The sequence below is a fragment of the Staurois parvus genome, unplaced genomic scaffold, assembly GCF_062004578.1.
Source record: "Staurois parvus isolate SC_StPar_1 unplaced genomic scaffold, SC_StPar_1.0 ptg000571l, whole genome shotgun sequence".
Lineage (NCBI taxonomy): Eukaryota > Metazoa > Chordata > Amphibia > Anura > Ranidae > Staurois > Staurois parvus.
Genome location: NW_028318367.1, coordinates 603,093 through 617,826, shown reverse-complemented (window position 1 = coordinate 617,826; position 14,734 = coordinate 603,093). Strand labels below are relative to the sequence as shown.

Sequence of the window (14,734 nt, the reverse complement as noted above, 5' to 3'; positions counted from 1 at the left end):
GTAGAAGATGAGGACATCACACAGTATAGTCCAGGAGAAAACCCGGCTCCCTCCAATGTCCATCCGGCACCACCCAGTGTAGATGGACCATCGGATTCCTCGTATCCTGAGGAACCTCAGACTGTGCGGGACCGGGCCGGCCTTCCAATAGGGAAGAGCTTCTCCTGTACTGAGTGCGGGAAATGTTCCTGTTATAAATCCCATCTTAATGTACATAAAATATCTCACACAGGGAAGAAGCTGTTTTCCTGTCCTGCGTGCGAGAAATGTTTTTCATGCAAGTCTCATCTTTCCATACATCAGAGATCTCACACGGGGGAGAAGCCGTATTCCTGTCTTGAGTGCGGGAAATCTTTTTCTGATAAGTCCAATCTTTACACACATCAGCGATCTCACAAGGGGGATAAGCCATTTTCCTGTCCTGTGTGTGGGAAATGTTTTTCACAGAAGTCCGATCTTTACAGACATCAGAGATGTCACACAGGAGAGAAGCCATATTCCTGTCCTGAGTGTGGGAAATGTTTTTCACGGAAGTCCAATCTTTACACACATCAGAGATCTCACAAAGGAGAGAAGCCATATACCTGTTCTGAGTGCGGGAAATGTTTTTCACTGAAGTCCAGTCTTTACAGACATCAGAGATCTCACACGGGGGAGAAGCCGTATTCTTGTCCTGAGTGTGGGAAATGTTTTTCACGGAATTCACATCTTTCCAGACATCAGCGATCGCACACAGGGAGAAGCCACTTTCCTGTCCTGAGTGAGGGAAATGTTCCTCACTGAAGTCCTGTCTTCCTGTACATCAGGGGCCCCACACAACCCTGGAGGTGTATTAGTGCCTTGAGTGCGGGAAATGTCTTCTAGATGAATGTTGCTGGACATCCCAGCTCTCATGTGGGGAAGAAGCACACCCTGATATACACCTCAGATATACTCCATGGCTGATCTTCATCATGGAAGAAACAGTTCATAAGGAGATCAGAGGTCCCCAAAGACATGGATGAAGTGTGGGACCGGGTTGGCCATTGATGGCAGGAGAAGAGTAAAAATGGAGTCCTGCCCTGTGATTGGCTGAGTACATTTTGTGGTGGGAGATTTCACAAACACTTGGAGGTCTGTATAAAAATAAATATTTCTACCTCCTGTATACCGGACACTTCCCCCCCCTTCCTGCCCAGGCTGACTGGTAACTATCAGCGCTCTCACACTTTGAATGACAATTACTCCGTCATGCAACATTGTACCCAAATTATAATTTTGTAATTTTTTTTCACACAAATAGATATTTATTTTGGTGGTCATTAAACACCACTTTTTACCATTTTTGCTTGTTTCTTGTTTTTACAAATAAATCGTCTTTCCTTATAAATGTAGACAAAGGTGTATTCTGCGCCATTTCATGGGTACAATAACCCCAATCAGTGTCTGATTCAGTGTGTAGGAGAGTTATAGAGTCTACAAACTATGGGAGAGATGTCTGAAAATCCATCATGTCTGATGACGGCAGATCTCATTTCTGAGGATCAAAAACACCAGAACGGTACAAATTGTCAGAACTTTATCTGTGAGGAAATAATCCGTATACAATTCATGGAAACAGGCGGGATCTGGAATGAAGGAGATTCCCTACTAATTCTCACAAAGTAACCGACATCCCAGTTCTGTATTTGTGATAATTGGAAGACAAAATAAAACGCAATAATGTGCAAAAATATATATTTATTAATAATATAAATCAGTACAAAATGGGGATGAAATCTAATAGGTGATGATAAATAATAAACAATACAAGATAACAGTACAATGATCTAATCCACAATAATGGGGAGAAATACAAGCCAGCAATTACTGCCAAATATTAATGAATTACATCCAACTGTCTGGAAATGTCGTGTAAGAAATCAGTAACTCAGCAACATGTGACAACAGATATACAAATCCCCCCGTGATCTCTCTACACCCAGATATTCAAAGCTCAACGTGTACCTTGTCATTAGAGATGAGCGAAGTCTTCAAAAATTCGATTCGACTGATTCGGCGAATTCGTGGACAATATTCGATTCGAGTCGAATATATTCGCTCTGAATTTAACTTAAAAAAGGGTGTTTCTAGGCTTCAGAGAGACTTAATATTAGTGCAGAACACTGTACCTTTAATTTAAATGCCCTTGGAGTCTGCTGGGGAAGAGAAATAATACTGTCAGTCAGTATGACATGCAGATGAGTGCCGTCGATCTTAGAATCACCGCACACTTCACTCATTTGGCCAGTCACGGGGCCAAAACCAGAGTGTGGAGCCACAGTGTGGCGGCGGAGGCAGCAGCAATGGGAGGCCATACAGCACCCTATGACAAAATGGAAACCAGCAGGAGTGTGAGGAGACCTCAAAGTGGCACATGGCAGAGTGGGAGCAATGGGAGGCAGTACAGGGACCCATGTCACACTGTGGACCCAGCAGCAGCGTGACCAGGCGGTACGGGGGCCCATGGCAGATTACAGGCCTGGCAGCAGCAATGGGAGGCCCGTAATCTGTCAGCACCCTATGACAAAAAATGGAACACACCAGCAGTGTGTGAGGAGACCTGAAAGTGGCACATGGCAGAGTGTGGCGATGGAGACAGCAGCAATGGGAGGCCGTACAGGGACCCATGAGAGACTCTGGACCTGGCAGCAGCATGAGGAGGCGGTATAGGGGCCCATGGCAGATTAGGGGCCTGGCAGCAGCTATGGGAGGCCCGTAATCTGCCAGCACCCTATGTCAAAAAATTCAACACACCAGCAGTGTGTGAGGAGACCTGAAAGTGGCACATGGCAGAGTGTGGCGATGGAGACAGCAGCAATGGGAGGCCGTACAGGGACCAATGAGAGACTCTGGACCTGGCAGCAGCATGAGGAGGCGGTATATAGGGGCCCATGGCAGATTAGGGGCCTGGCAGCAGCTATGGGAGGCCCGTAATCTGCCAGCACCCTATGTCAAAAAATTCAACACACCAGCAGTGTGAGGAGACCTGAAAGTGGCACATGGCATGAGAGACTGTGGACCTGGCAGCAGCATGAGGAGGCGGTATAGGGGCCCATGGCAGATTAGGGGCCTGGCAGCAGCTATGGGAGGCCCGTAATCTGCCAGCACCCTATGTCAAAAAATTCAACACACCAGCAGTGTGTGAGGAGACCTGAAAGTGGCACATGGCAGAGTGTGGCGATGGAGACAGCAGCAATGGGAGGCCGTACAGGGACCCATGACAGACTCTGGACCTGGCAGCAGCATGAGGAGGCGGTACAGGGGCCCATGGCAGATTAAGGCCTGGCAGCAGCAATGGGATGCCCGTAATCTGCCAGCACCCTATGACAAAATGGAACCCTGGGCTGGGGCAGGCAGAACCGCCGTATCTTTATCACGGTTTTCCCAGGCCAACGAATGGTGACGCTGCATATGCTGACGCAACGCTGTAGTCCCAACATGGGCCCCCTGGCCACGCTTGACTTTCTGGCCACATAGTCGACATACGGCTACGTTTACTTCCTCGGGCGGCTTGACGAAAAATTGCCACACCGCCGAGTAGGAAACTTTGCCCCCGCTACTCCTCACTGGCTGACTGCTACTTCCTCCGTGCACACCGGCACCACTACTGGCCGTGGTGGTAGGCTGCAGTGGAGGTGGTGCTCTACTCCGTGGCCGTTTGCCTCCACTGACACTGCTGCGACCCTGCTGCCTCCTGGCAGCAGCAATGGGAGGCCGTACAGGGACCCATGACACACTCTGGACCTGGCAGCAGCATGAAGAGGCGGTACAGGGGCCCATGGCAGATTACGGGCCTGGCAGCAGCAATGGGAGGCCCGTAATCTGCCAGCACCCTATGTCAAAAAATTCAACACACCAGCAGTGTGTGAGGAGACCTGAAAGTGGCACATGGCAGAGTGTGGCGATGGAGACAGCAGCAATGGGAGGCCGTACAGGGACCCATGAGAGACTCTGGACCTGGCAGCAGCATGAGGAGGCGGTATATAGGGGCCTATGGCAGATTAGGGGCCTGGCAGCAGCTATGGGAGGCCCGTAATCTGCCAGCACCCTATGTCAAAAAATTCAACACACCAGCAGTGTGAGGAGACCTGAAAGTGGCACATGGCAGAGTGTGGCGATGGAGACAGCAGCAATGGGAGGCCGTACAGGGACCCATGACAGACTCTGGACTTGGCAGCAGCATGAGGAGGCGGTATATTGGGGCCCATGGCAGATTAGGGGCCTGGCAGCAGCTATGGGAGGCCCGTAATCTGCCAGCACCCTATGTCAAAAAATTCAACACACCAGCAGTGTGTGAGGAGACCTGAAAGTGGCACATGGCAGAGTGTGGCGATGGAGACAGCAGCAATGGGAGGCCGTACAGGGACCCATGAGAGACTCTGGACCTGGCAGCAGCATGAGGAGGCGGTATATAGGGGCCCATGGCAGATTAGGGGCCTGGCAGCAACTATGGGAGGCCCGTAATCTGCCAGCACCCTATGTCAAAAAATTCAACACACCAGCAGTGTGAGGAGACCTGAAAGTGGCACATGTTTGGGGCATGATTCATGGCGGATTTAGTCAGTTGTGTCAGGAACTGGTGGTTTGAAATCCAGACTAATCCACGCCTGATTCATTTTCACAAACGTGAGTCTCTCCACACTTTGGGTGGACAGTCGTGTCCTCCGCGGAGTTACAATACCTCCTGCCGCACTAAACACGCGCTCCGATGTCACGCTACTGGCCGGGCATGACAGCCTTTCAAGGGCAAATTCAGCTAGTTGGGGCCAAAGGTCAAGTTTCGTTGCCCAGTAGTCAAGGGGATTGTCTACCTCGGTTGGCAGGGTGCTGTCCAAGTAGGCCTAAGCCTGTTGTTTGAGGTCCTGCTCCAGGTCCACCTGATGCTGCTGCTGCTGCGGCTGGTTAGTAGTTTCCTCACTGCGCTGGTGAAGAAAGCTACTCATCATCGACTGCAGACTGAGGCAGCCGCTGCTGGTGTAGCTGCCACTGCTCCTACCACCCCACCCCTCCCCTGCTGCCATGGCAGCGGAACGCGAACGCACAGGGCCCACAGTGTCTGAGGATGGACGTTGGTGCAGAAAGGCAGAGACCAACTGACTACATAGGTGGTTTTTATAGTACGTTATTTTGGCCTCCCTCTCAGCAGGTGTGAAAAAGGCCACCATTTTTGAACGGTAGCGAGGGTCCAACAAGGTGGACAGCCAAAAGTCATCCCTCTGTCTGATGGTTATTATTCGGCTGTCGCTACGCAAGCAACCGAGCATGCTATGGGCCATTTGTGCCAAAGAATGCGAGGGACTCCCTGCCTCCATCTCCACAGCATACTGCCACGGTGCGTCTGGGTCCTCTGTCTCCTCCTCCTCCTCCTCTACCAGATGCTCCTGCTCCTCCACTCCTGTCCGCTGAGTGGAAAAACCACCCATTTCACTCAATAATTCCTGAGCACAAATGTCCTCCTCTACCTCCTCCTCTTCTTCCTGTCCTGCCCCCACAGGGGTTATGGGGCGTTGAGATCTGTGCGCCACGTCTACCGCACCCTGACCAGCCATTGTTAACAGCATTTGTTCCAGGACGTGCAACAGAGGAATGATGTCGTTCATCCCATAGTCCTGCCGACTCACGAATAGCGTGGCCTCCTCAAAGGGCCTGAGCAAGCGGCAGGTGTCACGCATGAGCTGCCAATGGCTGACATCGAAGTTACACAGGGAGTACCTTTATCCGCTTGTAACATCAGGAAATCGGTGATGGCCTTTCGCTGTTCGTAAAGGCGGTCTAACATATGTAGGGTTGAATTCCACCTTGTTGCAACGTCGCAGATCAGGCGATGCTGTGCAATTCCGTTCTGCCGCTGCAGCTCAAGGAGGGTGTGCTTTGCGGTGTAGGAATGGCTGAAATGCATGCAAAGTTTACGTGACATTTTAAGGATGTCTTGCAGTGGGATGGTGGATTTTAGGAACCGCTTGTGTAATATTAATTTTTTAATATCCAAACTTTAATTCGGTCTTTAGTAGTTTTTGAAATATATGCTGGCAGAATATATATATTCCCTCTTAATTGGATGTGAATGTGAGGTTTTGTATTTCAGTGGTCAGATGTGAATTATTTGTGTCTGAGCCTAGGTAATCAGTAGAGGTTTAAAGTCATGTTTTCTTTTAAAATACTCATGTAATGTTTACCATATTGTGAATTCGTATAATGAGTCTGAGAGTTTAAATTGTAGTCATAAATCATGGATTTTGACTGTTGTATGTAATATAAGAACTTCAGAAATCTTTCTCATAGTCTGTATGTCAATCATGATAATGACTTGGTGGTTTGAATGGGAACACATGTTTCTATTCAAATTGGGTGTGATTATGGGAGTAGTTTAGAAGCCCGCAAATTTGAAACAAAGCTTAATGGGAGGACCTAATTTCTCATGCATTTTAAGTATGCAGCTTTTCAAAGAACGAAGCAGAAGCCTCTCAGATAGACTACACTTCACTTCATTCACTCACACACAGAGACATTCTTTTCACACACTCTTACTCAAAGCACATGCTTGGACAAAGAACAAAAGAATAGCACATGGTCATTTCTTAAACTAGGCCAAGAAAACTTCTATCTAAGCTATGCAAAGGAACTACATTATTTCCTAATATCCAAGGCAATTTATTCTTTATTTTTATTTCATTTTAAGCTACATATATCTGAATTTACTGTTTTTTATTGACTTTGTATTTTTGGTGTGTGATCAAATAAAGTCACACTGCTCATACTGACCTGGCTTTCATAAGGATTTCTTCCCACAACCATCTACAAGAACCTAGAAATATTAATAGAGTTTTTTCATAACTCTGGAAATCTAACATTATTGGCGAGTGCCAGCCATTCGATTTTTCCACGTTTTTTCAATTTCTCCTCGCTTCTTCAGAGGGGATTGAGATGAACTATTTCTATTGATTAAGCTTCGGAAAGATTGCAGAACCTGGAACGGAAAACGTTGGTTGTGGAGATCTGAGGATTCAAGTGGTGACCAGAAAAGTCTCTAAGTCAGGACAAAAGAGGAAATTTACTACATTCGGTGAGTAGAAAAATGGAATTTATTGATTCTTTAGCTAATGAAAGTAAATTGGAATTTCAAGGTTTAGCTAGCCATGCTTCTGATACTGGTTTATGGAAAGCTATGTATGATCAATGTATGCAGGCTAATGTTGATATTGATAGCTCTAGATTTACGTTTAATAAGATGAAAAGAAAATTGCGTAACATTGTGAAGCTAGTTAGAGTTTTCAATTCTATGGTGTTTGAATTGCCAGAGAAAAATGTGGTTTGTGTTGTTAAGACAGATAGCAAAAATGTCTTACAGAGTACAGACATGCAGGATACTGTTGAATCCAATTGTGCAAACTGTGAAACTTTTTGTACCTATATTGAACATCTTGAGCAAGAAATTGAATCTCAAAATGTTGCAATATTAAAAAATAAGCAAATAGCTGTGGTGTCAAAGAAAAAACAATCAGAAACGGCCCAGGCCTCATTTATCCCGGACTCACCCAGGGGTGATGAGGAAGGCAGTGAGACTACTGTTCAGAGACAGAAATTACTTGCTAGAGCATCTAAGTTGAAGTTACAGATTCAGGATCAGTTAATGAAAATATTGAAGGATATACCAGCATATAACATGAGAGAAAATTCTTTCCATAATTCCGATGTTTTTGAGAATTTTTGTGATAGGTTTCAATTAACTGATGAGCAAAGAAATCGCATTTTTGGGTTGTGGATCCCCAGTTTTATGGCTCGTAGGTTAGTCAAGACTCCTTTCATGAATGAGGATGATATAAAAATTCATAGCAATGCTACTGATAGACTACAACAGTTATTACTGTTCACAACAGGAGAGGAGACACCTAGTTTGGAAATTTTAGACTCCTTAAGAGCTACAATTAATGATGATCCGTATGACTTTAGGATTAGATTTTCTAAGGCATACAGGATGATTTTTAATTTACAAGATGAGACCCCTGCTATGGTCAAGGATTTTGTAAACAAATTTAAGTACCTTGATCCAGCATCTTTATTGATTGCTAATGAAAAGGATAATTTGGATGACGCTGCCTATATTATTGACAAAATTAGGAGACAATTAAAGCTAAATAATGTAAGACCAAAAATTGCTTTAATTGAGAATAATTATCCTAAGACTGACAGTCAGGATAAATTCAAGACAGGAAATGCTGCCCCCCGCAGGAATGACAGAGTAAGACAAGGGAATCAAAGACCACTCACTTGTTACTATTGTGCAAAACCAGGGCATTTGAAATGGCAGTGTAGGAAGTTTTTGAAAGACATTCAGATGAGAAATTTGGGTAAAGAAAATGGACTTAGTTCTCCTGAACCGTCAGCTCCAATTCGTTCACAGGAAGTTAAGTCATCTTCACCCTACGCTCCTCTGATCAGAGAGATTAGTGAAATGTCAATTAGTAATGGAGGAAATGTGAACAACTCACATTCATCCAATACTTCAAGACAGCCATTATTACCTTCACCATGACTAGCAAAAGAAAAGGAAGTAGAACTCCATTGTCTGGAATATGTAGCTCCAATTTTCTTGGACAAGTGTGGCCGCCCTTATGTAAAAGCTAAAATTAATGGACAGAAATCTTCTATTTTATTGGATTCAGGAGCTCAAATAAGTGTTTTAGGCATGAAAATACCAATTCCATCTAATACAGCAGTATGCACAGTTGTAGGTTTCAATGGAAAAGGTGATGTTCAAGCTAAAAAATGTAAAAATGTGTCTTTTGAAATACCAGGATGTTCGCAAATGGAGATAGACTTTTGGTATTGTCAAGGATCAGAGAACATTATTGGTGCTGATGTTTTGTCTCAAAGAGGGTGGATACTTGATTTAGCCAATGGCATTGTTTGGCAGGGCTCTGCTAATCGTAAGCCTATGGTAATTGACCCAGCAGATTATTGTGAAGTCGGTAGCATCTGTTTGACAGAAGCAATTGATGCTGACTATAAATGGCCAGATACTGGAGATAATCTGGAATTGAAACAGTTAGTACAACTACACAAAAAACTGTGGAGTCAAGGTAAAAATGAAGCTGGACTGTTCAAAAATATTGAAGTTAATATTCAAGGCAAAGACCATCCCCCATTAAAACAATACAAGTTGCCGCCAGAATCTGATGAACCTGTATCAGTAATCATACAAGAATTTTTGGAACAGGGTATCATCAGGAAAGCTAATTCAGTTACTAATAATCCTTTGTGGGTAGTGGCAAAGCGTGATGACCCTAGTGCATATAGATTATTGATAGATCTAAGAATGCTAAACAAATACACTCCAAGTTGTACACCCATTGTGGCAGAAACTCCAGACATCATGTCACAAATAAATGCCAATGCAAAAGTGTTCTCTGTACTTGACATTGCAAATGGATTTTTTAGTATTAAATTGGCTGAGAGTTGCCAATACAAGTTTTCATTTGTCCACAGAAATGTCCAGTATTGTCTCAAACGTCTTCCAAAAGGATATCATTCTGCTAAGTATATATTACATCAGGCATTAGCAAAAGTTTTGTCTAACTTTTCTAGACCTGATTGTTTAATTCAATATGTGGATAATATCTTGCTTATGACGAATTCTGAAACTGAACACAGGACTCTCTTAGCAGAATTGTTTACACTTCTGCAAGATGAAGGTCTCAAGCTGAATACACGCAAAGTTCAGCTCATGAAAAATGAAGTAAAATTTCTTGGAGTTTTGATTGGTCCAGGAAAGAGACAGCCTTTACAGGAAAGAATTGAGTCTATTGCGTCACTTCCTGTACCAACAACATTCAAAGCACTGAGACAGTTTTTGGGTTTGGTAAATTTCTCTAGAGATTTTATCGAATCATTTGCAGAAAAAGCCAAACCATTGTATGATTTGTTGAAGTACAATGAGGAAAATGTATTTGGTCCCTGGACAGAAATACAGCAAAAAGCTTTTGAGATGTTGAAAAATGATTTGCAAACAGCTCCAGCTTTGGCTACTGTTGATAAGCAAGCACCATTTGCTTTGCAAGTGCATGCTTCAGAAACTGCAATCTCAGCTGTCTTGATTCAGAAACAGGGAGGAGTCTGGAGAAGTCTTGGATACTTCTCACGTCTGCTTACTCCAGTAGAGAAAGGTTTTGATGATTGTGTCAGACAACTTGTGGGAGTACATTATGCAGTAAAAGCAACAGAGCATATTGTAGGATTCAACAAAATTATTCTACAAACTCCACATAGCACTTTGAAGTTTCTTTTTGAGAAAAATGTTCCGGGAGTTTCCAACCAAAGATTTTCTCAATGGTTGTTGGCTCTATCACCTAAACAAATACAGGTTGAACATAATGCCAAGTATGTCCTACCTCAGTTGATGAAATACAACGGGTTAGAACATGAATGTCTATGTGAAGTCCAAGAAACTTCCTCTCCTCTTTTCCGTAGAGAGGCAGAGAAAATTGATGAACCTGTATTTGTTGATGGTTCTAGATACTGTATGTCAGGTAATTATTACAGTGGATATTCAATTTGGTATCCAGAGCGTAATTATTCCATACAGCACAAATTGCCAGGACATTTTTCAGCTCAAAGGGAAGAACTTGAAGCAGTAAAAACTGTGTTGACATTAGACAAGGAAGAGAACAGAAGTCCATTAGTGATCTACAGTGACAGTTCATATGTTGTACGTTCCCTGACAGATTATTTACCAATTTGGAAACGTAGAGGTTTTGTAGATGCATCTAACAAAGTCCTAGTGCACAAAGAGACACTTGAATCAATTTTTAAGCTAGCAGAGGAAAATCCTATTGCCTATGCAATTGTAAAAATTCCATCTCATAGGAAGGACAATGATGAGATGAGTGTAGGCAATAGAACAGCTGATCTCTTAGCAAAGGAAGCAGCTTTACACGGAGTACCAGTGATGCAGTCTGAACCAGTCTCAGTTAATGTTGTTAGGAAGACAGACACACAGATTCCCTCCTTTGCAGAAGAACAGAAAAGGGATCCATCTCTTTCTGCTTCTCAGGTTGATCCAAAATTTCCCTTTATATGTGAATATGGAATTTTGTATCATGACTTAAACGGGTTTCTGCGTCCTGTTATACCGCAGCATCTACAGGTAGAATTTACAAAGTACAATCACGAAAGCCTAGGTCACATAGGTAAACAAAGATTGCTTGAAATACTCAAGGAAAAATTTTACTGGGACAAAATGGAAGAAACAGTAGACAGTGTAGTTCAATCTTGTCTAATCTGTGCTCAAGTGAATCCTCGACCAAAGGGTCAAAAACCTCCATTACAAAGAACTCCTCCAGTAGATGGACCATGGTCCACATTACAACTAGACTATATAGGACCGTTACCTACAGGTAAAAATGGGTACAGGTATGCTTTAGTTGTAGTTGATGTTTTCTCGAAATGGATTGAAATCTTGCCTGTTCGCAAAGATGATGCATTAACAACTGCTAAAATGCTAATTAATCATGTTTTTCCAGTCTGGGGTATACCAACAAACCTCAGTAGCGACAGAGGAACCCACTTCACAGGTAAAATAATGCAGGCAATGTGTAAAATCTTGGGTATACAACAGAGATTTCATGTGCCCTATCATCCACAATCTGCAGGTATTGTGGAAAGAATGAATAGGACTGTCAAATCAAGGATTGCAAAAATGTTATTAGACAGAGGAAATACTTGGGTTGATGCTGTACCATTGGTTCTGATGAGTGTCAGAAGTACAACATCTTCTGCAACACAGTATTCTCCTTTTGAGTTAATGACAGGAAGGAAAATGCGTATTGTTTTTCCCCATGAACCGTTCTTGTCAACGCCGCAAAAAGAGGCAATAGAAAAAACAAAGTGGTTACAGATGTTGCAAGACAATCTGAACACTATTGTACCACATGCAGCTACTCGCATGCAAAAAATGGTTCCTCCACATTCTTCTAAGTTCGAAAAAGGAGGACAAGTAATGGTAAAAACTTTCAGAAAAACTGGACCATGGCAAAGCAACTGGGAAGGTCCATTTGATATTTTGGATGTTCAAGGAGTAATGGTACAAGTGCAAAGACCTCTTAATTCAGTAAAAAATGCGCGCAGACAACAAACAATGTGGGTGCACAGTGACCAATGCAAATTGTTTATACCGAGATAATGATACTGCATTTCTTTTGCAGACATGGATTTCAATAATCCGGAAGAAACAAAGCATCGCAGATTCCAAAGAAAAATAAACATTGCAACAAAAGAACATAAGGAAAATCAAAGCAGTAGAAAGAAAAGACTTATTACAGGATTGATCTTTTTCTTAGTGACAATGACAATATTAGTAATCTACAACATAAACTTTTCCAGCAATGCAGAAGTTAACAAGACTGAAGCCCTACATAAGAAAGACACTACACTTATTAGGAACAAAAGATTTTTTCCTAAAGACAGTAACATTCATACAGCTGAAGACTTGCTAGAATATACAGTCATGGCCGAAATTGTTGGCACCCTTGATATTTTTCCTGAAAATCAAGTATTTCACACAAAAAAGGTATTGCATTAACACATGTTTTGCTATACACATGTTTATTCCCTTTGTATGTATTGGAACAAATATAAAACAGAGGCAGAAAAGCAAATATGACATAATGTCACACAAAACCCCAAAAATGGGCTGGACAAAAGTATTGGCACCCTTAACTTAATATTTGGTTGCACACCCTTTGGAAAACATAACTGAAATCAGTCGCTTCCTATAACCATCAATAAGCTTCTGACACCTCTCACCCGGAATTTTGGACCACTCTTCCTTTGCAAACAGCTCCAGGTCTCTCTTATTGGAAGGACACCTTTTCCCAACAGCAATTTTAAGATCTCTCCACAGGTGTTCAATGGGATTTACAGTTGTGACCAAAATTATTCAACCCCCAATGCTGTAAAGGGGTTTAGGGACTATAGTGTACATTTGGAATTGTATTCAGAATCAAATCCTACAAGGACGTTGTAACTACCCAAATGCAACTAAAATGACATCAATTGTTTATGTAATACAGTAGTAAATGGTTCTTATGTGGTTTCTTCATTGCCACAATTATTCAACCCCTTAAAGACTACCACTCTGAAGAACAGAGGTTCATACAGGTGCTTTCCATCAGGTATTGAAAACACCTGTGGATGTCACCGAGCAGCAATCAAGCATAATAAGCACCAATTAGGCAGCTTTAAAATGACTGTGATACTCAGCTCCTTCTAGACATTTACTGGTGTGGTTACAAACATGGTGAAGGCAAGAGAATGGTCCAGGAAGACAAGAGAAGAGGTGATTTCTCTTCACAGGAAGGGCAATGGCTATAAGAAGATTGCAAAGATGTTAAACATACCAAGAGACACCTTAGGAAGCATCATTCGCAAATTCAAGGCAAAGGGCACTGTTGAAACGCTACCTGGTCGTGGCAGAAAGAAGATGCTGACTTCGACTGCTGTGCGCTACCTGAAGCGTAGAGTGGAGAGAAGTCCCCGTGTGACTGCTGAGGAACTGAGAAAAGATTTGTCAGATGTGGGTACAGAAGTTTCAGCCCAGACAATAAGACGCACACTGCGTAATGAAGGCCTCCGTGCCAGAACTCCCAGGCGTACCCCCTTGCTGTCTCCAAAGAATAAGAAGAGTCGACTGCAGTATGCCAAAAGCCATGTGGACAAACCACAAAAGTTGTGGGATAGTGTTCTGTGGACTGATGAAACAAAATTAGAACTGTTTGGGCCCATGGATCAACGCTATGTTTGGAGGAGGAAGAACAAGGCCTATGATGAAAAGAACACCTTGCCTACTGTGAAGCATGGTGGAGGGTCAATCATGCTTTGGGGCTGTTTTGCTTCTGCAGGTACAGGGAAGCTTCAGCGTGTGCAAGGTACCATGAATTCTCTTCAGTACCAGGAGATATTGGATGGAAACGTGATGCAGTCCGTCACACACCTGAGGCTTGGGAGACGTTGGACCTTTCAACAGGACAATGATCCCAAGCATACCTCCAAGTCCACTAGAGCATGGTTGCAGAGGAAAGGCTGGAACATTTTGGAGTGGCCATCGCAGTCACCAGACTTAAATCCGATTGAGAACCTCTGGTGGGACTTAAAGAAAGCAGTTGCAGTGCGCAAGCCTAAGAATGTGACTGAACTGGAGGCCTTTGCCCATGAAGAATGGGCGAAGATACCCGTAGATCGCTGCAAGACACTTGTGTCAAGCTATGCTTCACGTTTAAAAGCTGTTATAACTGTAAAAGGATGCTGTACTAAGTACTAAGATTGAATGTCACTTGGGGGTTGAATAAAACTGATAATGCTGTGAGCACAGAAAAGACATTTGTGGTTATTTCATTATAACTGTTATGTTATATTTGTCTGACCTACAAGTGCCTCTTTAATGTAAATGTAAGCAAGATGACTGAATGATCAAAAGCAATGTCAAACTGGCCAAAACACTCAATTTCAGTGGGGGTTGAATAATTTTGGTCACAACTGTAGATCTGGGCTCATTGCTGGCCACTTCAGAACTCTCCAGCGCTTCTTTGCCATCCATTTCTGAGTGCTTTTTGACGTATGTTTGGGGTCATTGTCCTGCTGGAAGACCCAGGATCTTGGACGCAAACCCAGCTTTCTGACACTGGGCCCTACAGTGCGACCCAAAATCCTTTGGTAATCC

General features: G+C 43.3%; 1 protein-coding gene across 1 annotated transcript in view; it reads left to right on the top strand.

Annotated features, from left to right (window-relative positions):
• LOC149450558 (uncharacterized) overlaps nucleotides 1-14,734 on the top strand; it is a 140,329-nt gene that overhangs the window by 94,111 nt on the left and 31,484 nt on the right. Inside the window, exon 4 of the mRNA XM_089691753.1 lies at nucleotides 232-718. Coding sequence (XP_089547879.1) covers nucleotides 232-718 — 487 coding nt within the window. The remainder of the gene's footprint in view (nucleotides 1-231; nucleotides 719-14,734) is intronic.